The sequence below is a fragment of the Mustelus asterias genome, chromosome 13, assembly GCF_964213995.1.
Source record: "Mustelus asterias chromosome 13, sMusAst1.hap1.1, whole genome shotgun sequence".
NCBI classification, from domain to species: domain Eukaryota; kingdom Metazoa; phylum Chordata; class Chondrichthyes; order Carcharhiniformes; family Triakidae; genus Mustelus; species Mustelus asterias.
In genome coordinates this window covers 83914005-83937762 of record NC_135813.1, presented here as the reverse complement: position 1 = coordinate 83937762, position 23758 = coordinate 83914005, and the positions used below count along the sequence as shown (strand labels likewise).

Genomic DNA, 23758 nt, shown 5'->3' with positions numbered 1-23758 from the left:
GAGGGACAGCAATTCCAGCACCTCCTGTCTCATCATTTAGATGATTTCCTTCATCCCTATACCCCGCTTCTGGTAAATCTCACCTACACCCTCTCTTAGCCGTGACATCCTACTGAAGTCATGGTACCAGAATTGATCATAAATTCATCAGAAGGTGGGCGGAAATGCCATGTGCATCATTTCTACAGGTCCACCACCAATTACAGTGGACTGTGCATAGAATGCTGCGTGGAAATTCAACCCCAGGGATCTTAATCAAGTTCTATGCATTACAATGAAACGCAGTATCCATGGCACCCAATGCCTTTCGTTTGATAATGAAATTCCTTAGCGCTGCAATTGAATTCACAAGGTAAATAGACTCAGCATCAATCACTTCCACATCAGTGATTATTACTGGGTCTCCACAATGTATCACAAACCCGGCATCAGAGCCTGACATGCAAAGTTCTCCCAATGGTGTATTAAGTTAAAAGTTTCATTCTGCGGATCCTAATGACTATTTACGTTCCACAGATCCATGAAACTTTACATCAAAGAGGCCATTCTGCCCATCATATTTACTGTCTCTTTACTGCAGCAACCTAAAATCTTACAGCTTTATAATCATGTGCTTCTCCCATTAACTGAAGCTAAAATTAAATCAAGTATTAGAGGTGAAAGGATAAGTTCACATACCATCTAATCTCCTTCCGGTTATAATATTCTTGTAGTCTGCACATTATTTTGGCAACTAACCTTGTGTGCTGACTTAGAAATAGCTCACCAATTATGCCGCAAACCTGCCCAGGAACAACACAGGCTTTTTTTGATATGGAAACACTGGGAAGAATAGAGAAATAAATTTCTCCTGTGTTAATACCGGCGGCCAGAGATAATGATTTAATTTAGGTTGGGATTTTTTACTTGCATAAATGGCTAAACACCCACCCCTAACCCCATAACATTAGTCTCCAAGCCTCCCATGCCAGTGGCCCCTTTGCTTCCCTTTCCTCCCTTTTCTCTATTTTACCTCTCTCCCACCCTTCTACCCCCTTCCCCCCCCCCCCCCCCCACTTCTTCATCTGCCATAGCTTACCCTCTGATTTCAGCTTCTCTGCCGTTCGGCCATTCACACCTTCTATTCTCTCTATGGGTTGCCATTAGTAGTCCTTTCCCCTTGTTTCTGTGGCTCTGACTCATCTTTCATTCCCTCCCCCTGCAGTATAAATATCTCCCACTTTCTATGCCTTTTAGCTTTGACAGAGGGTCATCTGGACTCGAAACGTCAGCTCTTTTCTCTCCTTACAGATGCTGCCAGACCTTGCTGAGATTTTCCAGCATTTTCTCTTTTGGTTTCAGATTCCAGCATCCACAGTAATTTGCTTTCAGCCCCTGACCCTCCCGTGAGAGCAGCCCCGAACCCATCTGTCAATTACTCAGGGCTCCATCCTTCCTCTGCCTACCCATCAAATGAGTTTTCTGACCCCCCCCGCCCAGATGTTGCAGCGAACGTTGATGAACTGGGAGTGTAGAGCTACCTGCAACAAAGCCCAGTCTTCACTGATCAGCCACTCAGGGCTATCTGTCCCACTATCCACAGGTGGTTTGCTTAGCGTGGGCAGCGGTTTAGCGAATGAAGTCTGCTGCTTTATGAACATATTCTTTTTCTGATCTTTAGCCTCACGGCGCATCTTGAGCATGCATGGCGTTGACCTGTCGAACAGCGACCGCGGTGGGGTGACTGGCTCACCGTGCCGAGCTTTCTTAAACTTCTTTCCAGCAGCTGCAACAACAAAGGTCAAGTGGTCTCACTTCCCACGCATGCAAAAAAGCAATGCCAGATGAGTGCTTCTAATATAATTTACCACCAACTAGATAAAAACAGACAGTGAAGGCTCCTGCAAGTACGTAGGAGAGTAGCTAAAGCATTGGCCCCCTTAGAGGCGAGACCGGGGAATCAATAATGGGAAACAAGGAAATGGCAGAGACTTTGAACAAACATCTTATCTTCACAGACGATGAAGATTACAGAAAGCATCACAAGAATAGGAGAAAATCAAGAGGCAAAAGGGACAGAGCAACTTAAAATGATCACTATCAATGGAGAAAAAGTACTAGGAAAACTATTGGGACTAAAGGCTGACAAGTTCTGAAATTACTGATCTTCATCAGTCTCATCAGGACTGCTCATCGAGGGGTGCTCGTTTCTGAAACTGGTTGGACAGGTTGCAGCGACGTTTCAGTTCCTGTACTTCCCAATTTTACTCTACCCTTTCGAAAATACACATCAAGTTTTACTCAGTAGCTTAAAGTGGGTTTAAAACTGCTTAAAGTTTTACGAAAAATGTTAAAGTGCCATGACTATTACTAACACTCACCCACGCTACTCTAATTTAGTTGTACACGATGTCTATTTACTCCATTTATAATTCACAGAAATGGAATTGTGGCTTCTATTGCAAGAGGAATGGAATAGTTGCACAGGGCCTTGGTGAGACCATGGCCAGAATTTTCCGGCCGTTCATGCCAGCGGGATTCGCCGGTCCCCTTGCAACGAACGGAGATTTGGCTGAGTGCCAAGTTCTCCTTCCTTGCTTGCAGTGGTGGCAGGGTGTGAATGGCCGGAAAATTCTGGCCCACATCTGGGGTACTGTGTATAGTTTTGGTCCCCTTATTTGAAAAAGGATACAACAGAAGCAGTTCAGGGAAGGCTCACTCGACTCATTCCTGGGATGAGGGGCTTATCTTACAAAAAAAGGTTGGGCCTATACTTATTGAAACGTAGAAGAACGAGAAGTGATCTTATTAAAATTTATAACACCCTGAGGGCTCTTGACAGCTTGGTTTCTGGGTGGATATTTCTCCTATGGAGAAGACTAGAACTCGGGGAAACAATTCAAGAATAAGAAGTCTCCCCTTTAAAATGGAGATGAGAAGTATTTTCTCTCAGAGGGTTGTAAAGTCTATGGAATTCTATTTGCCAGGAGGCAGAGAGGGCTGGGTTAGATAGATTTTCCAGAGACAACGAAGTCAAGAGTTATGTAGGGGGTGAGTGGGTGCACAGACAGGGAACTGGAGTTAAGATCACAATCCGATCAGCCATGAATAACAAGAGCAGTGCTGAATGGCCCAACATTGCTTCTAAGATCCATGTTCCAATGTTCTCGGAAGTTAATTGCAGATCCTTTATTGAGCAGCATTTAAATAAATGAGATGTTACCAAGTAAAACATGGCTCCACATACCTCCATATTTAAGAACCTTTTCTTACCTGATGGATCCATCTTTAGTCTCTTGTGTTCTTTGCGGACATACACCGGGGGTAGTTTAGATTCCTGAATAGGAGTAGTATCATACATCAGGCACATTACAGGATCCATGTAGATGTCGTTGTCATCTTGGGGCGGTGTTGGAGGAGTCCAAATCTGCCACAGTTAGAAATTAGTGTTACCGACTCACCCTTTAATTGTACAAAGAGTTGAAATCCTTTAAAGAAGTGTATGGAAACTCACAGGCATTATTTCAGTGTGGCCATCCTGACCTTCTTTCACATATTCCTTTGCAAAAAAACAAAAGCAAAAAGACAACTGAAATTCCCTCGCAAAGAAAACAGCACAAACCATTTCATGATTGCGTTTCTTCATCAGATTTTCTTTTTATGTCTTCGTAACACGTGGAATTTACAGCACAGGAGCAGGCCATTCAGCCCAACTGATTCATGCTGGTGATTCTGTTCACACGAGCCTCCTCCCACTCTAGTATGTAACCCTAACAGCATTTCCTTTCTCCCTCAAGTGTTTATCTAGCTTCACCTTAAATGCATTGGTTTGTCTCAACTACTCCTTTGTGGTAGTGTGTCCTGCATTCTTGTTACTCACTGGGTAAAGAAGTTTTTCCTGAATTCCCCATTAGATTTATTACTTGCTAACATATATTTATGATCCCCCTGGTCTCTCCCAGTGACAATCACTTTTGTGTTGAACACTATTTCTTAATCAATCGATAGGCAGACACATGGACTGGTTCTCAGCTTTGCCAAGTCTACCACTCTGTCAAAGGTTGAGGGTTCCAGCTCCACTGGGGGTTTTGGCACAGACTCTGTGCCAATGCTCTTAGCGGGTACTAACAGTGATTAAGGGACTTCCTATCAGATGTTAAGAGGAAAACTCTGTTCCATTTTAAGACAGTTAAGAAACCAATTCTATAGTTTGAAATGGAGGGGTTTTACTGATGCCAGCATCTCTCTCTCAAACATTGCAAGAATAAAACAGAATGACCCAGCCTTCAGCCAAGTGCTGAGATCCACATCCCACCAAGCCTTGTAAGCTTCACCAACTCACCACAACTACCCTGACTACATTTCCTTACACCCTGCTTCCGTAAGGACTCTATTCTGTTCTCCCAGTTTTTCTGGCTCTGTCGCATGTTCAGACAACACAAACTTCCATGCTAGCCCTTCAGTTATGTCTTTCCTGTTCATCAACCAAGGATTTCACACCCAGCATGGCTGATAAGACACTCCAAAGCGTCCAATTTATTTCATTCACTTCTACTCTCACCCCATCCCTTCGCTCTGGGTCCCCTGGTCCTCACCTTTTAACCCACCAGCCTCCATATTCAACGGAGCATACTCTGCCATTTGTGCCACCTTCCCCCTGCCCTCCCCTTCAGCATTCCAAAGGGACTATTCCCTCCATGACACCCCGGTTCACTCATCAGTCACCCCTTCCCCTTTGCTGCAGCACCTTTCTGTGTAAGTGCAGGGGACGCAACACCTACCCTTTTATCTCCTTCCTTCTCACCATCCAATGCCGCAAACAACCCTTCCAAGTGAAACAGCAATTTTCTTGTGCCTCTTTCAATTTACTATAGTGTATTCACCGCTCATCAGCGCAGACAAGTGATCGCTTTGTGAAACACCTCCATTCAGTCCACAAGCACAACCCCGAGTTTCCTATCGCTGGTCATTTTAATTCTCCACCTGGCTCCTACTTTGACCTCTTTGCTGTCAGCCTGCTACTGCATTCCAATGAAGCTCAATGCAGGCCTGAGGAACAGCATCACATCTTTCAACTTAGCACTCTACAGCCTTCTGGACTCAACATTGAGTTCAGTAATTTCAAACTATTCTTGTTCTGTTGTTGGCTCAGTCTTGTTTAGTTTTTTTAAAAATCATCCCTTCTTATTCCATCCAGACAGCTGTTCCATGTCGATTCTCTCCTCATCTGGACATGGCTTTTGTTTCTTTATCATACCCAATGCCATTGCCTTTGACTCTTGTACTATGAAACCTGATGTTTAATCTCTTCTGTCCTCCACCCTATCAGGGACCTTCCCTTTTGTTCTCCCTGCCCCCCTCCCCACTTTCAACAGCTTCTCACCTGTTACATTATCACCTTTCTACAGCTCTGATCAAAGGTAATTGACCCAAAATATTAATTCTGTTTTTCTCGGCACCTCCCGAGTATTTCAAGCATTTTCTGTTTGTATTGTTTATATGGAGAGTTTAGTTGTAACATCAGGACCAATGGGTACCTTATTGTAAGCATCCTCCCGACTGTAGGTGAACAACACGTCATTTTCCTCATCCTCTAGTTGCCTCTTCTTTTCTTCCTTCAGAGAGTGTAACTGTCCAAACTCCCACACTCGCTTGGCCGCTTTTACACGATCCTGACACAGCCAGAAATGACAAGAATGAAGGTTGCCTGCTCCAGCATGAGAATGCAGTTCTTGTACGTTTGGGGGAAAAAAACTCCAAACAACTTTTATTTCGGATACTTTTTATCTGACTTGGCACATCCATTGCTCAGAGCTTTAGTTCAACGACATCCGCTGTACTAATAATGCAAATTAAACCCATCATGACAACTCCAGATAAGTACAGCTGATTGTCCATGCGCTGGTTTAGCAATCAGAGGTCACAGCTCTAATTTCCAGAATCAGAGGTCACAGCTTTAAATTCCAGAATGTCAAGCCATGAATTTAAACTCTACAAGAGTAGGTCAGAGGCTGGGAATTCTGCAGCAAGCAACTCACTTCCTGACTCCCCAAAGTCCGTCCACCATCCACAAGGCACAAGTCAGGAGTGTGATGGAATACTCTTCACTTGCCAGGATGGGTGCAGCTCCAACAACACTCAAGAAGCTCAACACCATCTAAGGCAAAGCAGCCCACTTGATTGGCACCACATCCACCACCTCCAAAATCCACTCCCTCCACCACTGATGAACAGTGGTAGCAATGTGCACCATCGACAAGATGCACTGCAGCACCTCATCAAGGCTGCTTTGATAATAACTTGCAAACCTGCGATCTCTATAACCTAGAAGGACAAGATCAGCAGGGACATGGGGAAAACCTCCACCTGGAAGCCCACCGCCAAGCCACACACCATCCTGACTTGGAAATGTGATCACTGTTCCTTCACTGCTGCTGGGTCAAAATCACAGAACTCCCTTCCTAACGCTACATGGACTGCAGCCATTCAAGAAGATGGTTCACCACCACCATCTCAAGGGTAATTCTGGATGGGCAATAAAAATTCTGACCTTACCGTCAATATCAATCCCTATGAAAAAAAGCATAAAAATTACTGAATTGTTATAAAAATTCTGCCCCATTGATCCATTCAAATCAGACCAATTTATTTTGGAAAATAACATATTGTGAATCAGGATATGAGTAATTTAAGACCTGACACATGTTGGCTTTAGTACTTTGAGAGAAACAGGCGACTTTGAACCTTTGGTTCCCAAAGCTGTCCACCGCTGGGGGATTTCCTCATCTCAGGTCTGGACATGTTATAGACTCACTAATAGCGATTGATCACTATGACTAGTGAATAACTCTCATTATCGTTGTATCACGTAGCTAGCAGAATGGCAGAAGACGGACATGGGCCTTTCTTCGTCTGACAGTTCCTGTGTTCAGAGAAAGGGACCCGTCATCCCTACCCAGTCTGGGCATACACATGACTCCAGTCCTACATTGTGTTTGATTCTGGTCCCTTTCAGCTGAGCAACTAAGCAGCCAACTGCAAAATGAAACACTGGAGTCTCAGCATCTTTGGGCAATGAGTGTGGCCTTGTCATCTTCACCCAAATCCTGAGAACAAATTTTTAAAAATAATAAATCTAATTCTAATTGTATTAGGTGCAGAGCACAGGAGTTCAGTAGATAATAGACAAAGTCAAATGTTCAAGACCTTACTTACCTGTGATGGTTTCTGCTCTACTGATGTTACAAATGCCTGAGTCAGTTCCAAATAATTCATTGCATACTTTTCAACTGGTGTAAGCTGTGGAAATAGTTATTTAGATGAGAATAGTTCAACAGATATATAGCGCTAGCTTCATTTCACTTGGAAATTAATAGAACCAATGTCATCTGATGCAATTTCTCTCGCCACCATTTTAATACAGTCCAACTTAATTCAAATAGGTTACTGTCCCCATTAAAATCGGGGGGGAGGAGTCTGATACAAGCACATTAAGGTTTTGTACAATATCACTTACAGCTCAAGAATAGAAGATAACTTTAAACTACAGATGGGGAAAATTTAAGTTGGCTAAAAATTGACCTTTAGAGGCAGATTATAGAGGTTAACTTACAGATGAGTTAAAGGGCAGTGGTGTCTTGTACTGCTGTTTTAATGGAGGAGTTATTGAATGCAGATTCATTTTACTAATGTTCTAAATGCAAGTTCCTTTCAACACTGGCTTGGCTCAGAGGGTAGTGCTTTCGTATCAGTCAACAGGTCCCAGGTTCATCCCCACCTCAGACTTGAATACAAAACCTTGACTGATACTTCAGTGCAGTACTGAGAGGTTGCTGCACTGCTGGCAGTCCTGTCTTTTTAAAAATATATTAAACTGTCTGTCTGTTCAGCTGGACATAAAGGTTAACACATCACTATCTGAAAATGAGAACAGGACATTAAACCCACATAAAGTGGTCTTTTGTAGATGAACTTGCATTTATACAGCAAATGAGGCACTTTACAGAGGGGCAAAGAATTTTTTTAAGTTTTAAAGTTTATTTATTAGTGTCACAAGTCAGTTCACATTAACACTGTAATGAAGTTACTGTGAAAATCCCCTAGTCACCACACTCTGGCGCCTGTTTGCGTACATTGAGGGAGAATTTAGCACGGCCAATGCACCTAACCAGCGCGTCTTTCGGACTGCGGGAGGAAACCGGAGTACTCGGAGGAAACCCACGCAGACACGGGGAGAACATGCAGACTCTGCACAGACAGTGACCCAAGGCTGGAATTGAACCCAGATCCCTGGCGCTGCGAGGCAGCAGTGCTAACCACTGTGTCGCCCACAGAAAAACAGACACGGAGTGCCTTCTCAGAGGTGGCTGAAGACATGACTACCAATGGTGAAGCATAGGAAGGGGGGGGATTCAGAGAAGCAGGAGCCACAGGAATGAAAAGTATGGAAATACTGTCTCAAATTTCTTTCAGCTCAACTGGAAGTGGGGAGGTTCCGTGGAGGGATTTGAACACTTGGAAATTTGAGGCAGAAGCAATTAAGCAAACGACGCATTAATTGCAAACACAAGCACATTCTAAAGGCAAGATTTCTTTTGGTTTTGAAATTCCAGGTAGATAAAGGCAAGACAGGAGTATGAAAGTAAACTACAACACACAAATGGCAAAACCACAATGAAACCCAAATGTTTTAACCTTACTTCATTAAACATTGTACTGGCTGATTCTGGTGCCATTCAGATGCAAGATCAGTGAAGTGCTGCCCAGTTCTAATTCATTCATTCAGGAAAATTAGACCATTAATTTTGACAAATTAAAGATCTGAATGCAGCTTCACAGGAAGAGACCTCAAACAAATAGGATTGGCAGGCAGGCATTAAACAGGGTCATCAATCATGTTCAGTGCGGCACCTGATGCCTGCCAAGTGTTCAGTGCTCATTTGCAAGCTTTTTAAATAGAATCAAATTACCAAGTTAATTATCCAAATCCAAACTCATTCCCCATTGGATTTGAATTTTCCGAGCAATGGGGGAGCTCCCGATTTTGTTCAAGAATTATTTGTCTGCCATTTAATCTGAACATTTCCGTACAGGTACAAACACTATAGTTAAGAAAGCCCACCAACGCCTCTACTTTCTCAGAAGACTAAGGAAATTTGGCATGTCAGCTACGACTCTCGCCAACTTTTACAGATGCACCAGAGAAAGCATTCTTTCTGGTTGTATCACAGCTTGGTATGGCTCCTGCTCTGCCCAAGATCGCAAGGGACTACAAAAGTTCGTGAATGAAGCCCAATCCATCATGCAAACCAGCCTCCCATCCATTGACTCTGTTTATACTTCCTGCTGCCTTGGCAAAGCAGCCAAGCATAATTAAGGACCCCACGCATCCCGGACATTCTCTCTTCCACCTTCTTCCGTTGGGAAAAAGATACAAAAGTCTGAGGTCACGTACCAACCAACTCAAGAACAGCTTCTTCCCTGCTGCTGTCAGACTTTTGAATGGACCTACCTTGCATTAAGTTGATCTTTCTCTACACCCTAGCTGTAACACTACATTCTGCTCTCTCTCGTTTCCTTCTCTATGAACGGTATGTTTTGTCTGTATAGCGCGCAAGAAACAATACTTTTCACTGTATTTGATTTGATTTATTGTCACATGTATTAACATACAATGAAAAGTATTGTTTCTTGTGCGCTATAAGGCAAAGCATACCATTCATAGAGAAGGAAACTAGAGCATGCAGAATATAGTGTTACAGTCATAGCTAGTATGACTGTATAGTATGTTAATACATGTGACAATAATAAATCAAATCAAACAGTCTTCAGTGACTGGCTAAAGAGTAATTTACCAAGAAACACTATGCCCCCCAACAAAATCCAGCTTACAGTTATTTCCACTTGGTTCTGACACGGTTGCCATACAAGGAGTTATTACAACAGATGACCAAAAACTTGGTTAGATGGGTCAGTTTTAAGGGGACTCTTGGATTCTATAACTGTTTGAACAGGAAGCAAATGTAGATCAATGAGCAAAGGGTTGGTGGGTGAACTGGACTTGGCGTAAGTCAGGATTTGGCAGGAAAGTTTTGAATGAATTCTAGATTACCTAGTTAAATATCAGCATCCCAAGATATATTGGATTTAAACTAGAAGGTGGCTTTAAACTTGGTCTGCTGCCTCAAGTGGCTGGTGAAGATAAAATGGAGTAACAGTTTTAACAACACCAGGTTAAAGTCCAACAGGTTTATTTGGTAGCTAATGGTATTTGCTACCAAATAAACCTGTTGGACTTTAACCTGGTGTTGTTAAAACTGTTACTGTGTTTACCCCAGTCCAACGCCGGCATCTCCACATCATGAAGATAAAATGCTCAGACATACATGATTTATGCAAATCCTTCCAATTGTCACTGCCTTACAAATACAGGTAAAGAAACATTTTACCAGGCTGGAGGAAGAGCAGGGGTGTGGACCCAATGGATATCTCTTTCCAGCAGTTAGCACAGGCAAGCTGAATGAATCAAATGGTGCTGTTCGATAAAGACACGAAGAAACAAATGTTATAAGTAAACAGACAAGACATAAATTACCTGCTCAACAACCGCAGCCAATTCATCCAGGTATGCAGGCTCTTCGGTGTTTGTACATCTGCGCTGCTCCATGGGTTTTCCAACACCTTCCCTCTGTTCTGCCCTTGTTGTCTGTGCCGATTTAGTGTGATCACCACTTTCCTGCTCAATGCTGTTCAGAGCCTTTACAAAATAAATTGTTGGCATTTTATTAGAAGTCGCATTTTCTACTGAAGAAAGTTCCATTAAAAAGGCACTTGTGAATGAGTACAGCTCCCGGTTAAACTGTTTTGCGGCGTTAGGGACTAGGTGGGATAGTCTGTGCAACAATGTAAGAAACGGGAGCAGGAGTAGGCCAAATGACCTCTCAAACTTGCTCCGCCACTCAATGCGATGACCGAACTCCTACATCAACCACACTTTCTCACCCTTTCCGAGTGCTTCCCAAACTTTTTCATGATGTGACCCCATTTCAATGCCTCAGGCTTTGCGTGACTACCAGAGTAAAAATCGGAGGGGCGTCCCACCTTTTTACAGTCTGTGGCTGCAGTGGGCCAGAGAGAAGAGATCATTAGGCCATGGCCACCAGCAGAGAAAAATCCCCCAAATATTTACAGGGGCTGTTGAAATTCAGTTCAAGATTCACGGCTGTGGTTGTGGCCTGAGCCCCGGCCCCAAAATCTCACCCTGCAACTGCACAAGGGGTTGCAGCCCACAGTATAGAAATTCCCATCCTATCCTGGTTCCCCTGCACACCATTCAGCTGGCTGTGCTGTCCTTATCTCTTGGCTGCTTCAGACACAAAGCGCATTAATTTGCAGTGCATAAATATTGTATGCACACATGCTAATTACTCTCCAAGTGCCATGCTAGAAATACATTCTACAGTGTACCAGCATGAAAATAATTGTATCACTTTTCTCCATTGTAGAATAACATAATATTTACAGCATAGAAACAGACCATTCGGCCCAACTAATCTAAACCGGTGTGAATAGAAACTAGAAGCAGGAGTAGGCCATTTGGCCCATTGAGCCTGCTCCGCCATTCAAGTTGATCATGGCTGATCATCGAACTCAATATCCTGATCCCCACTTTTTCCCACATCCCTTGATCCCTTTAGCCCCAAGAGCTATATCTAATTTCTTCTTGAAGTCACACATTGTTTTGGCCTCAACTACTTTCTGTGGGAGTGAATTCCACACATTCACCACTCACTGGGTGAAGAAACTTCTCCTCACCTCCGTTCTAAAAGGTTTACCCCTTATCCTCAAACTATGACCCCTAGTTCTGGACTTCCCCACCACTGGGAACATTCTTTCTGAATCTACCCAGTCTAACCCCTGTTAGAACTTTATGATGTTGATGCTCCTCACAATCCTGGCTCAACTATTTACTTCACACCTTTCCATTGATTCTTCCCTCACGTACATTGCTGGCTTACATCTACAAATTTAAACATAGTTTTTGAAAATCTTAAATTTGAATTTTTTTTCCCCCAAATACCTTGCTAAATGTTTACCAATTTTCTTTTTGCTGTGTTTTTAAAAAAAAGTTTGCTTTCTCAAAATAAAGTATGGAAGAAAGTTGAATTTATTTTCCAAATACCCAATCTTCTATTGCTCTTGGTGGTGGAGACAATAAGAGACACCATTTATTCTAAACATGTAGCAACAGCATCACCTTGTGGTCAAACTGCACCCAGTTTTCAGCAAGGTAACATGCAGTTTGACTGGGCAAGCTGCAGTCACTACAATGACATCTATTTATATAGCACTTCATAGAACAATCATAGAACCCCTTCAGTGCAGGATGAGGCCATTCGGCCCATCGAGCCTGCACCAACTACAAGCCCACCCAGGCTCTATCCCCCTAACCCCACATATTTACCCAAATAAACCCCCCGACACTAAGGAACAATTTATCATGGCCAATCCACCTGACCTGCACATCTTCAACACAGTTCAAGTGCCCCAAGGCACTTCACAGCAGCGGTTATGAAACAAAGGTTGACACCAAGCCAGCAGTTAGGACAGGTCGTCAAAGAGGTGACATAACATCGTAAACTTAAGTGAAGGCTTTTCAAATATTCACCACAGAAGCAGCACGGATAATAATTTCACTCCGAGTTAGTCTGTTGTAGTTATGGTTGCACAAATGTGAAGTAGCACGTTGCAGAATAAATGAAACATTTTAGAAAGCAGGAACAGCCTTCAAGTTACACGCTTCATGAAGAAAATTCAATTAATTATGCTACTGAAATAAATACCAGTGCACCACTAATCTTGGGTTACCGTGAGGAGGCATTAAGCAAATATCTGGACGACCTCACAAGGGAGTGTTTCCAACCATAGTTAAATGATGAGGGACAAATTGTAGGGGCAGCTTTCCGAGGAAATGGGGGCAGGGGGGGGGGAGAAACAGGCCTGGATTATATTTATTTTAAAGAGACAAAAATTTGTACAAAGTTCATAAAATTGAGTGATTTTTAACAAAATCTAAAGGAAAATCATAGATTTCCAATTTATATCAATGACATGAATTAAACTTTGTTCTAAATTTAAGTTATTTCTGTCTGTATGCATTTTGATGTTTTTTTTAAGTTATGTCCGCACAAGCTTTTCTTCTCTCATTCACGTCAGAGATTGCGTGTGTACATCATGCCTTAATTACATTCCTGCCAGTGGGGCTACAATCCCCTCCTCTGCAGGCCGGGGTTGAGGCTGGGGTGAGAGGTGCAGGGGATGCATTTACTATGTGACAACTTTACAGAGGCAGTTTCCATTAGAAATGAGGATCGAAAGGCTTTATAATAGTGATATCTAGGCAAAGGACATAAAGTACAATTTTAAAACAGGGACTGAATTATACCTGCACATCCTGGCCCAACTATCCACGTAGAAACAACAAGATCCTGTGGTCAAACTGTCCCTGGAAGGTGGACAAAAACATGAATCTCCCTTTTCTATTAATGTTGTGCACTTCCAAGATTTAGCTTCTGCCTAACTTGGGAACTGAATGATACACATAGAACAACACGCCTGTGTGAAAGTAGCAGCAAGTCAACTACAAAACCAGCAATTAAATGAGTTGAATACCTCGAGGAAGGGTTTGGTCTCTTTTGGCGAGATCTGATTTGCTAAGGATGGCACCTGGGAGAGCACGACGAACTCCTCCGCTTTTAACTTCAATGCAGACTCTCCCATAAAGGCAGGGATTTCAAACAGGTCACGGACTGTTTGCTGCAACAAAACGTCAAACAGAGTTTATGCTGATTATAAAAGGCACAGGTAAAGCTGCAGCATTAGCAATTACAAAGCAACAGTCTCAACAATGTCAAAACCAATCAGCTTGAGCAGCTTATGACTTGCCACCTAAACTTCCAAGATGGTAATACACTTTTGTTTTTATGGGACACAGTCTAATTCATAGGTGTAAGGTGAGAGGGGAGATATATAAAAGGATCCAGAGGGGCAATTTTTTCACACAGAGGGTGGTGAGTGTCTGGAACAAGCTGCCAGAAGTAGTAGTTGTGGTTGGTACAATTTTGTCTCTTAAAAAGCATTTAGACAGTTACATGGGTAAGATGGATATGGATATGGGCCAAATCCGGGCCATTGGGATTAGTTTAGGGTTTTTTTAACAAAAAAGGGCAGCATGTACAAGTTGGGCCAAAGGGCCTGTTTCCAAACTGTAAACCTCTATGACTCTATAATACAGAGATGCAATATATCCAGCTTTCAGTGGTTTTTAAGTAAATGTTAGGTCAGTCGCCATTAGGTATTATTTGCGGCACTGAGACTGATCATTCAGCCCAGCTAGTCTGGTACTAATGTTCCACATGAGCCTTCTATTTCAGCTAACCCTGGTTGGGGGGGGTTCACAGCAGCATCTAAGATGGAGGATTAATGACAGTGAGCCAAATTACTGCCAACTTCAGCAAAACTTCAACAGATTACCTTGACAGAGCATAATTTGGTTTAAAAAGCAGCTTGATTCGGTGACTCTCACCTCAGAGTCAGAGCCCTGTGAGTTCAAGCTCCAATGGAGACCTGACCATATAATTCTCGGATAACACTCTAGTGCATGCTTAAGAGACTGCAGCACCGCATTACAAAATGCGACATCAAAATTGAGGCCCCATCTTCCCCCTCAGATAGATGCTGTACATCATAGAATCCTAACATTGCAGGAGGCCGCCATTTGGCCCATCAAACCTGCACTGACAACAATTCCACCCAGGCCCTTTCCCCATAACCCTACATATTTACCCTGCTAATCCCCCTGACACGAAATGAACAATTTAGTATGGCCAATCCACCTAACCCACACATCTTTGGAGCGTGGGAGGAAACCAGAGCACCCGGAGGAAACCCACGCAGACACAGGGACAAAGTCCAGAGTCACCGAGGCCGGAACTGAACCCAGGTCCCTGGATCTGTGAGGCAGCAGTGCTAACCACTACGCCACCGTGTGGCATTGTTCAGTATCTTGGCCAATATTTATCCCTCGACCGATATCCGACAAACTGAATGGTCATTTATCTCATTGCTATCTGTGGGATCTTGCTGTATGCAAGCTAACTTGCATTTCCAGCCACTGGAACAGTGACTATATTTCAGGATTACTTTATTGGCTGTGAAATACTTTGGGTTGTCCCGAGGTTGTGAAGGAGGTTTATATACATCTTTATTCCATGTAGTTTAAACCAATTGCAGGGTAACCTGAGAGAAAAAGGCATCAGAGTAAAGATGTTTGAAATGCTACTGCATTCTGTTCAACTCCAGTCAAAATACCCAACAGCCTGGACACAGGAAAATCAAGAGGTGAGGTTTAGAGTCTTGGGAGCGTGGGTTTACATCCCTTTGTGTTGTCCAGCACACAGTTTTGGCAGCCTCAGGTGTGAGGAATCTCATCAGTTTCTAGCTAGATGCAAAAATGAAAGGTCACAAGCACAGCAGAATCTTCCATAATGCGGTAAGAATCATTTGTTCTTTTGCACACCACTCGACAGCCAATTAGGCAGGGGCATGGAAAGTCAGCGCGACAAATCCTCAACTTCACCTATTTCAGAAAAAGTGTGTGGAACAGAAAACAACATCTAGGTAAATGATTCAAAGTACAAGCAAGGAATCCCTTTAGAGGAAGTAACCAAAAATCAAATTGCATTCTCGCTAAATTGATCCTAATTTCTTCTCCATTTTTCCCATGCTTTTCTCAAAATACCAAGAAATGTTCAGACTCTCCCTCTCTCTTCCACCTTCTTCCTTTGGGAAAAAGAGACAAAAGTCGGAGGTCACATACCAACCGACTCAAGAACAGCTTCTTCCCTGCTGCTGTCAGACTTTTGAATGGACCTACCTCGCATTAAGTTGATCTTTCTCTACACCCTAGCTATGACTGTAACACTACATTCTGCACTCTCTCCTTCCCTTCTCTATGAACGGTATGCTTTATAGCGCGCAAGAAACAATACTTCTCACTGTATGCTAATACATGTGACAATAATAAATCAAATCAAAATCTTTCTGTAAGAATGGGTGCATTGAGGGCAAATACCTGCTGCAAGTACGCTGTGCAATAGTTGCTCCCATGTGAAGCCACATCTCTGATCAAATTCTTTGTACCATTCTTGAGAAGTTTCTCCTCGATGGAGTTGCCGATAACCAGTCTATAGTGGAGACATACAGGCAGGGAGGTGAGTCAGAGACTCTGAAGTTCACAAAGTGCCCTCAGTTACCAAAGTTTAAATTTATCTTTGCAAATCTGAAGGCAGGTCATTCAAAAACAAAAAGAATCACACTCAGGACACAGGCATTGCTGGCAAGGCTGGATTCATTGTCCAACCCAAGTTAGTGGAATTCCTTAAAGCAAATGCTTGCACAACTGAGTACTTTGTTGAAAAAATAACAAAACACGCTGGAAAAAAGAAGAACAGATCTGGCAGCATCTGCGAGAGAGAAACATTGAGTCCACATGACTCTTCGAAGGGTCATATGGATCAGATAAGGATGGCGGATTTCATTCCTTAAAAAGGATATTAGTTAACTCAGTTGGGTTTTATGGTCATGGTTTCATGGTCACCGTTTCATGGTCACCGTTACTGAGACCAATGTTCAAGTCCAGATTTTTATTAATTGAATTTAAATTCCACTACCTGCTGTGGCAGGATTTGAACCCGTGTTCCCCAGAGCTTTAGCCTGGGCCTCTGGAATACTAATCCAAATGAAAATACCAAAAACTTTTCTCCACAGAGATGTTGAACTAATGAACAGAGATGCTAGACTAGTAATCCAGACATCCACGGTAATGCACTGAAGACCAGCGTTCGAATCCCACCATGTCAGCTGGTGGAATTTAAATTCAATAAAACATCTGGAATTAAAAGTCTAATGATAACCATTGTTGATTGTAGTAAAAACCCATCTGGTTCTCTAATATCCTTCAGGGAAGGAAATCTGCTGTCCTTAGCTGGTCTGGCCTACAGGAGGCTCCAGGGCCACTGCAATTAGGGATGGGAAATAAATGCTGGCCCAACCAGTGACATCCACATCCCATAAAAGAACCACCTGGTTTACCCTGTTTACCTTTTCAGAAAGGTTAATCAAATAAGTTAAAGATTGCATTACAACAAAGGAAGCATCTTATGAAGATTCCAGAAAAAAGTGGTAAGCCTGAGGATTGGGAGCAATTTAGGAAACAGCAAAAGAGGGTCAAGTAACCGATTAAGAAATAGAAATGAGAATATGAATGCTTACTAGCGAGGAACATTAAAACAGATGGCAAAAGCTTCTTTAGACATGTGAAAAGGAAAAAAACGAACAAATGTGGCCCATTACAGGCTGTCAGTAGTGGGTGCTGCAAGGATCAGTGTTAGGTCCACAGTTGCTCATGATCTATATAAATGATTTGGATGTGAGGACCATTCGTAATATTTCCAAATTTGCTGATGACACCAAACTGGATGGGACTGTAAACTGTGAGGCAGATGTAAAGAGGCTTCAAGAGAACTTGGACAGGCTAAGTAAATGGACTAGAATGTGGCGGATGGAATATACTGTGAATAAGCCTGAAGTTATTCACTTTGGTAGAAAGCAGAAAGGCAGAATATTTCCTAAATGGGGAGAGGTTGGGAAGTGTGGGTGCCCAAAGGGGCCTGGTGTCCTTGTTCACGAGTCACTAAAAGCTCGCAGGCAGGTGCAGCAAGAAATTAGGAAGGCAAATGGTATGATGTGCTTCTTAGCAAGGGGATTTGAGTACTGGAGTAAAGATGCTTTGCTGCAGTTATGTAGAGCCTTAATGAGACCTCACTTGGGAGTATTGTGCAGTTTTGGTCAGCTTACCCAAGGAAACACATACTTGTTATTGAGAGAGTGCAATGAAGATTCACCTGATTAATCCCTGGGATGGTGGGTTTGTTGAATGAGGAGAGACTGAGGATACTGGGTCTGTATTCCCTAGAATTTGGATGAATGGGGGTGAGGGGGGGGTGCCCTCATTGAAAGTTACAAAGTTCTCTCAGTGCGTGAGTGTGGATATAGATGTTTCCACTGGCTGTTGAGTTTAAAACCAGGGGCACAGTCTCAGGGTTAGGGATAGGCCATTTATGTCTGAGATAAGGAGTAATTCCTTCACTCAAAGGGTGGTGAATATTTGGAATTCTCTAACCCAGAGGGCTGTAGCAGCTCAATCATTAAACATGTGCAATACAGAAATCAATAAGATTACTGGAGATCAATGACGTCAAGAGGGATATGGAGATAGCATGAGAAAATGGAATTGGGGGAGATGATCAGCCATGATGCAATTGATTTTTTCGAGGAAGTGACGAAGATGATTGATGAGGGTAGGGCAGTAGATGTTGTCTACATGGACTTCATTGACAAGGTCCCTCACGGCAGACTGGTGCAGAAGGTGAAGTCGCATGGGATCAGAGGTGAGCTAGCAAGGTGGATACAAAACTGGCTCGGTCAAAGAAGACAGAGGGTAGCAGTGGAAGGATGTGTTTCTGAATGGAGGGCTTGTGACAAGTGGTGTTCCTCAGGGACCAGTCCTGGGACCTTTGCTGTTTGTAATATATATAAATGATTTGGAGGAAAATGTAACTGGATTGATTAGTAAGTTTGCGGACGACACAAAGGTTGGTGGATTTGCGGATAGCGATGAGGACCATCAGAGGATACAGCAGGATATAGATCAGTTGGAGACTTGGACAGAAAGATGGCAGATGGAGTTTAATCCGGACAAATGTGAGGGAATTCATTTTGGAAGGTCTAATACAGATAGGAAATATACAGTAAATGGCAGAACCCTTGAGTATTGATAGGCAAAGGGATCTGGGTGTACAGGTACACAGGTCACTGAAAGTGGCAATGCAGGTGGAGAAGGTAGTCAAGAAGGCATACGGCATGCTTGCCTTCATCGGCCGGGGCATTGAGTTTAAAAATTGGCAAGTCATGTTGCAGCTTTATAGAACCTTAGTTAGGCCGCACTTGGAATATAGTGTTCAATTCTGGTCGAGGGTACAGAAAAGATTTACCAGGATGTTGCCTGGTATGGAGGACATTAGCTATGAGGAGAGGTTGGAGAAACTTGGTTTGTTCTCACTGGAGCGACGGAGGTTGAGGGGAGACCTGATAGAAGTCTACAAGATTATAAGAGGCATGGACAGAGTGGCTAGTCAGAAGCTTTTTCCCAGGGTCGAAGAGTCAATCACTAGGGGGCATAGGTTTAAGGTGCAAGGGGCAAGATTTAAAGGAGATGTACGAGGCAGATCTTTTACACAGAGAGTAGTGGGTGCCTGGAACCCGTTGCCAGGGGAGGTAGTGGAAGCGAATACGGTGGTGACTTTTAAGGGGCGGTTTGACAAGTATATGAATAGGATGGGAATAGAGGGATATGGTCCCCGGAAGGGTAGAGGGTTTTAGTTAAGTCGGGCAGCATGGTTGGCGCAGGCTTGGAGGGCCGAAGGGCCTGTTCCTGTGCTGTAATTTTCTTTGTTCTTTGATAATGCTCCTGTTCACTATGTTAAATTATTCAGATCTGGGAGACCAATTTTAAAAGAATTGTTGGAACAATCCCAGGTTAATGTAACATTACAAATGTTCTATCTGCTGCAAGCTCCAAACATAACAAACGCAGTGGTACAAGTTCATATCATTCACATTATTAAAAAAGTGTAATTTCCACACAATACCTGTATATATGGATATCTTTACACTTTCCAATTCTGTCACACCATTCCTGGACTTGTGAATCCAGCGTCGGGTTCAAGTCACTGTCATACACTATAACGGTATCAGCATCTATCAGATTAACCCCTGCAGCACCACCTCGGGTGGAAAGGATGGCACAGAAGATGCGCTTATCTGTATTAAAAAGTTTCATCAGTGCCTGTGAATAGAAAGTTTACAAGGATTAGACAGCCATGAATGCACACACGCACATAGATAGAAAACCAAAGAGTGCACGTCCAAGAGAGCTATAAAATTGCAAGTTATTGTTGAGATTCTTCAAGCTGTGCACCTGCTGTGTGTACCAGACCACAGAACGGAGCTTAAATGTCACTTTTTAATCTTCCACTTCAATTGTTTGTACATTTTAAAAATATATATTTGTTCTTGGGAAGTTTTTTTTGTATTTGTTCACAGGATGTGGGCATCAGTGAGGCAGCATTTATTGCTCATTCTAACTGACTTCAAGATATATTTCCCAGTCAGGATAGTGTGCAGCTTGGAGGGGAAAGTGTGGGTCGTGGTGTTCCAGGGCATCTGCTGTTCTTCTACTTCTACATGGCAGAGTTCACGGGTTTGAAAGATGCTATCGAAGGAACCTTGGTGAGTTGCTGCAGTGCATTCGGTGGATGTAACACACTGCTGCCACTGTTTGTCAGCAGTGGAGGGAATGAATGTTTAAGGTGGTGGATCGGGTGCCAATCAAGCAGGCTGCTTTGTTCTGATGATAGCAAGCTTCTTCAGCATTGTTGGAGCTGTACCCATCCAGGCACGTGGAGAGTATTTCACCATATGCCTCACCTGTGCCTTGCTGATGGTGGCCAGGCTTTGGAGAGTCAGGAGGTGAGTTACTCATGGCATAATTTCTATCATCTGTCCTGCTCTCCTAGCCACAGTATTCATATGGCTGGTCTAGTTCAGTTTCCGGTCACTTGTCAACTCCCAGGGTAATAGTGACAAGGCAACCTTGACTGCCACATCCCTAAATGCCAAGGGCATTAAGAGTCAGAGTCAGCTATGTACTCTGAGACTGGAGGCAGGTTTACCAGCCCTGCTGCAACCAAAGGACATTTGTGAATGAGTTGGGTCCTATTTCATTTAACCGATAAACCCACAATTTCAATGGTAATTTTATCTGGTGCCAGCCTTTACTGAATTCAATGTCATGATGGGATTTGAACCCATAACCTTCAGGCTGACTGTTCAATATCATAACCAGCAGGCAAGGACTAGTAATCCATTGCTGATATCTCATCATTCTTTACATTGTCAAAAGCACGTGCTTATTTCAAAACGCTTTAAGGGTGCTAGCAGGGATACAATGGCCTCTTTCTGTGATGTAACCATTCTATGATTCTACTTTTGTATTAAACTGTTGTCAGCCCATTCTATAGGCCCCAGAGAATATCACATTAATTCCTGCTGGGGAGGGAAAAGAGCGTTTTAATCTACCCCCAGGACAATGACAGTACACAATACGGGTTTTACTGTGTCTGCAGTAAGGACGGGGGGGAAATTGCATCAGCTACATAAAACAACGGCACATCAAGCCATTAAAGCTAACCACCTGGAGCTGATATTAAAAGCGGACTGGAATTTAATATATACACGTACATACTATTATATGTAAAGTTCTTACAGAAAAAAAAACTTACCTGTCGTTGATTAAGATGAACATTACCATCAACTCTCACGAAAGCAAAACCATGGTAGTCCAGGAAACTCTCCAGAATGTCCAGCATTTGAACCATCTGTGTGAATATCAACACCCGGCGTCTTTCCAATTTCAGTTTGTGAAGCAAAACAGCCAGTGCTTCCAATTTCCCTGAGTAAAGATTAATCAAAATGAAACTTCAACCTGTCAAGTGTTCTCATTCCAATCTGGTGACTGACTTCCCATTAAAACTGAAACAAAGGAACTAAAAAAAAAAATCAGGGGATGTTCCTCCCCTGTCCAGGCATGAGGTAGGCACAATGCAGCTCGAGTTTTTCCAGCCAGCCTTCCGTCCCTGGGATTCTGTTGCCACAATGACACTGGTCTGAGTGGGGTTACGATTGGGGATTTCCCCATCAGGAAAATGCAGTCCAGATCACCAAGAGGTGAGGCTGCTCAACATCAGCTCAGAAGAGTAGGAGTGTTCCTCTGGACCCTCCCTAAACCTGGACTCTGCCCCCTTCCCAAAGTAGGGACCCACTCCTCGGAGCCCCTGTACTATCCCCATGCTGTCGCTATAATAGGTTTGGACGGGTGAATGCTGCCTGCTTATATCTGGAGTTGTTTCAGAGACCCTCCAATCTTGCTTCTGGAACATCCCACAGTTCAACCATTTCATTGTTTGACGACCATGAATTCAGCTGCATAGATCCCAAATGAGTCCAGAAGTCCTATACCTCTCTACAGTCTCCTCTGTCTCTCACAGTCCTTCTTAAAGCCTGCTACGTTCTTGACTTTTGTTCACTTGTCCTACACCATGCTTTATGTGCCTCAGTATCACAATTTTTTTTATAAACTGATAACGTTCTTGTGAAACACCCTTGGGATGCTTTGCTATGTTAGAGGAACTATATAAATGCAAGTTGTTGTTGGATATTGGCCAGCAGTGCTTTAATGAGTGAAACCCATTAAAATAGACTGGCTACCCACTGCTGTTGGCTGGCTGTTTGCTAACTGCTCCTCTGCCTTGGGGAGTTAAACTTGATAAGTCCCTCACTCCCTTAAATGTGGCTTTCTCACCCAACTCTGTTAATAAATCAGATATTTAAGACAAAAAGGAAAAGTGCACAGCATGGCTGGGAATGACAGCTCCACTTGTAACTCCAGAGAACGTCACTGTATATGCACACAAAAAAAAATCATCACATTTCAGAAGAGACAACTACCTCTATTTTACTAACCTGAGTCAAACTGTACAAGCCTTGGATCAGTTAACTGTAGCATTGTTGTCGATGTAACCTGCTGTAACTGTTGGGAGTACGGAGCCAGCTCCTTTTTCAGATTGGATTTAAATAGCCGCATGTGGTGCGTGTACAAAGGTGGTGGGTTAAACATGTACAGAGTTGGCGGAGGCGCCACTACATTTGGAACAACGCAGTGAACCCTGTAGAAAAGGCATAACATTTCTTAATATAAGTTTCAATCCAAAAAAAAGGAGACTACCTTCAATGAAAATGAAAACTAAATTTGACTTCAAACCTGTATTTGTCACAAAGAGAAACACAATTCCGGTTTTGAAAGAAGGTGCCTTCAGCAAGAGAGAGAGAGAAGAGCACAAGAGAGAGAGAGAGAGAGTGTGTGTGGAATTAACTGGGCCATTAACTTCCTTTACGTCTGGTGCACTTTAGTGCCCAGCTGTTGTGTTTATTGAGGGGACATTCAGAACTGTTTTTATTTGATAAAAACACAAATATGACTAGAAAACCTGCATAAGATCCCACACTGTGCATGAAAATTATGTTTGAATTATCATTTTCCTCCATCTTCCAACTCCTGACATTCTAAGGAGCTGATAGCTTTAATCATCAAGACAATGGACCCAGGGTGCTGCCTGCCTTGGTCACTGGTCTGTTTTTCTGTATTCACATTAAACACAATATCCGCATTCAATGCCCTCCTCACCCCCACCCCCCAATCCACCCCATTATCACAATCTTCTCCCATTTATTTTCAAGATGGTTCTGACTTTATCCAAACCATGCATAATCCAACATCACCAATGGTCTATGAAAAATCTTCACTTCCGGACCAATCATAGCTATTCGTAACACGTACTTCAACTGCAGTGTTTGGGCAGGATTAGACCAGTGATCCATGTAGCCTACCTGCTGCAGAATTCCACCACCTTATCACTCAGAAAATGTTGACTAAATTTTCCTATTTTCTCACAACACTCTCAAGTACAAACAGTTACCTGTGTTGCTCCAATCATTAACTTGTAGATGAACTTTTCTGGACCCAAAATTCCCTCTTCCACCA

At 43.0% G+C, this 23758-nt stretch overlaps 1 protein-coding gene and 1 non-coding gene across 13 annotated transcripts in view; both read right to left on the bottom strand.

Annotated features, from left to right (window-relative positions):
* Positions 1-23758, bottom strand: part of ep400 (E1A binding protein p400) — a 141041-nt gene that overhangs the window by 29885 nt on the left and 87398 nt on the right. For all 12 annotated transcript variants that reach the window (XM_078227158.1, XM_078227162.1, XM_078227159.1 and 9 more), the window contains 11 exons: positions 22681-22883; positions 21441-21610; positions 19749-19945; positions 16112-16223; positions 13651-13794; positions 10574-10735; positions 7195-7278; positions 5517-5651; positions 3494-3538; positions 3253-3406; positions 1521-1765 (listed from right to left, as the gene is read on the bottom strand). In XM_078227158.1, coding sequence (XP_078083284.1) covers positions 1521-1765; positions 3253-3406; positions 3494-3538; positions 5517-5651; positions 7195-7278; positions 10574-10735; positions 13651-13794; positions 16112-16223; positions 19749-19945; positions 21441-21610; positions 22681-22883 — 1651 coding nt within the window. The remainder of the gene's footprint in view (positions 1-1520; positions 1766-3252; positions 3407-3493; positions 3539-5516; positions 5652-7194; positions 7279-10573; positions 10736-13650; positions 13795-16111; positions 16224-19748; positions 19946-21440; positions 21611-22680; positions 22884-23758) is intronic.
* On the bottom strand, positions 21160-21298 carry LOC144503219 (small nucleolar RNA SNORA49). Its single transcript, XR_013499447.1, has one exon. It is a non-coding gene; the product is annotated as a small nucleolar RNA SNORA49 (small nucleolar RNA).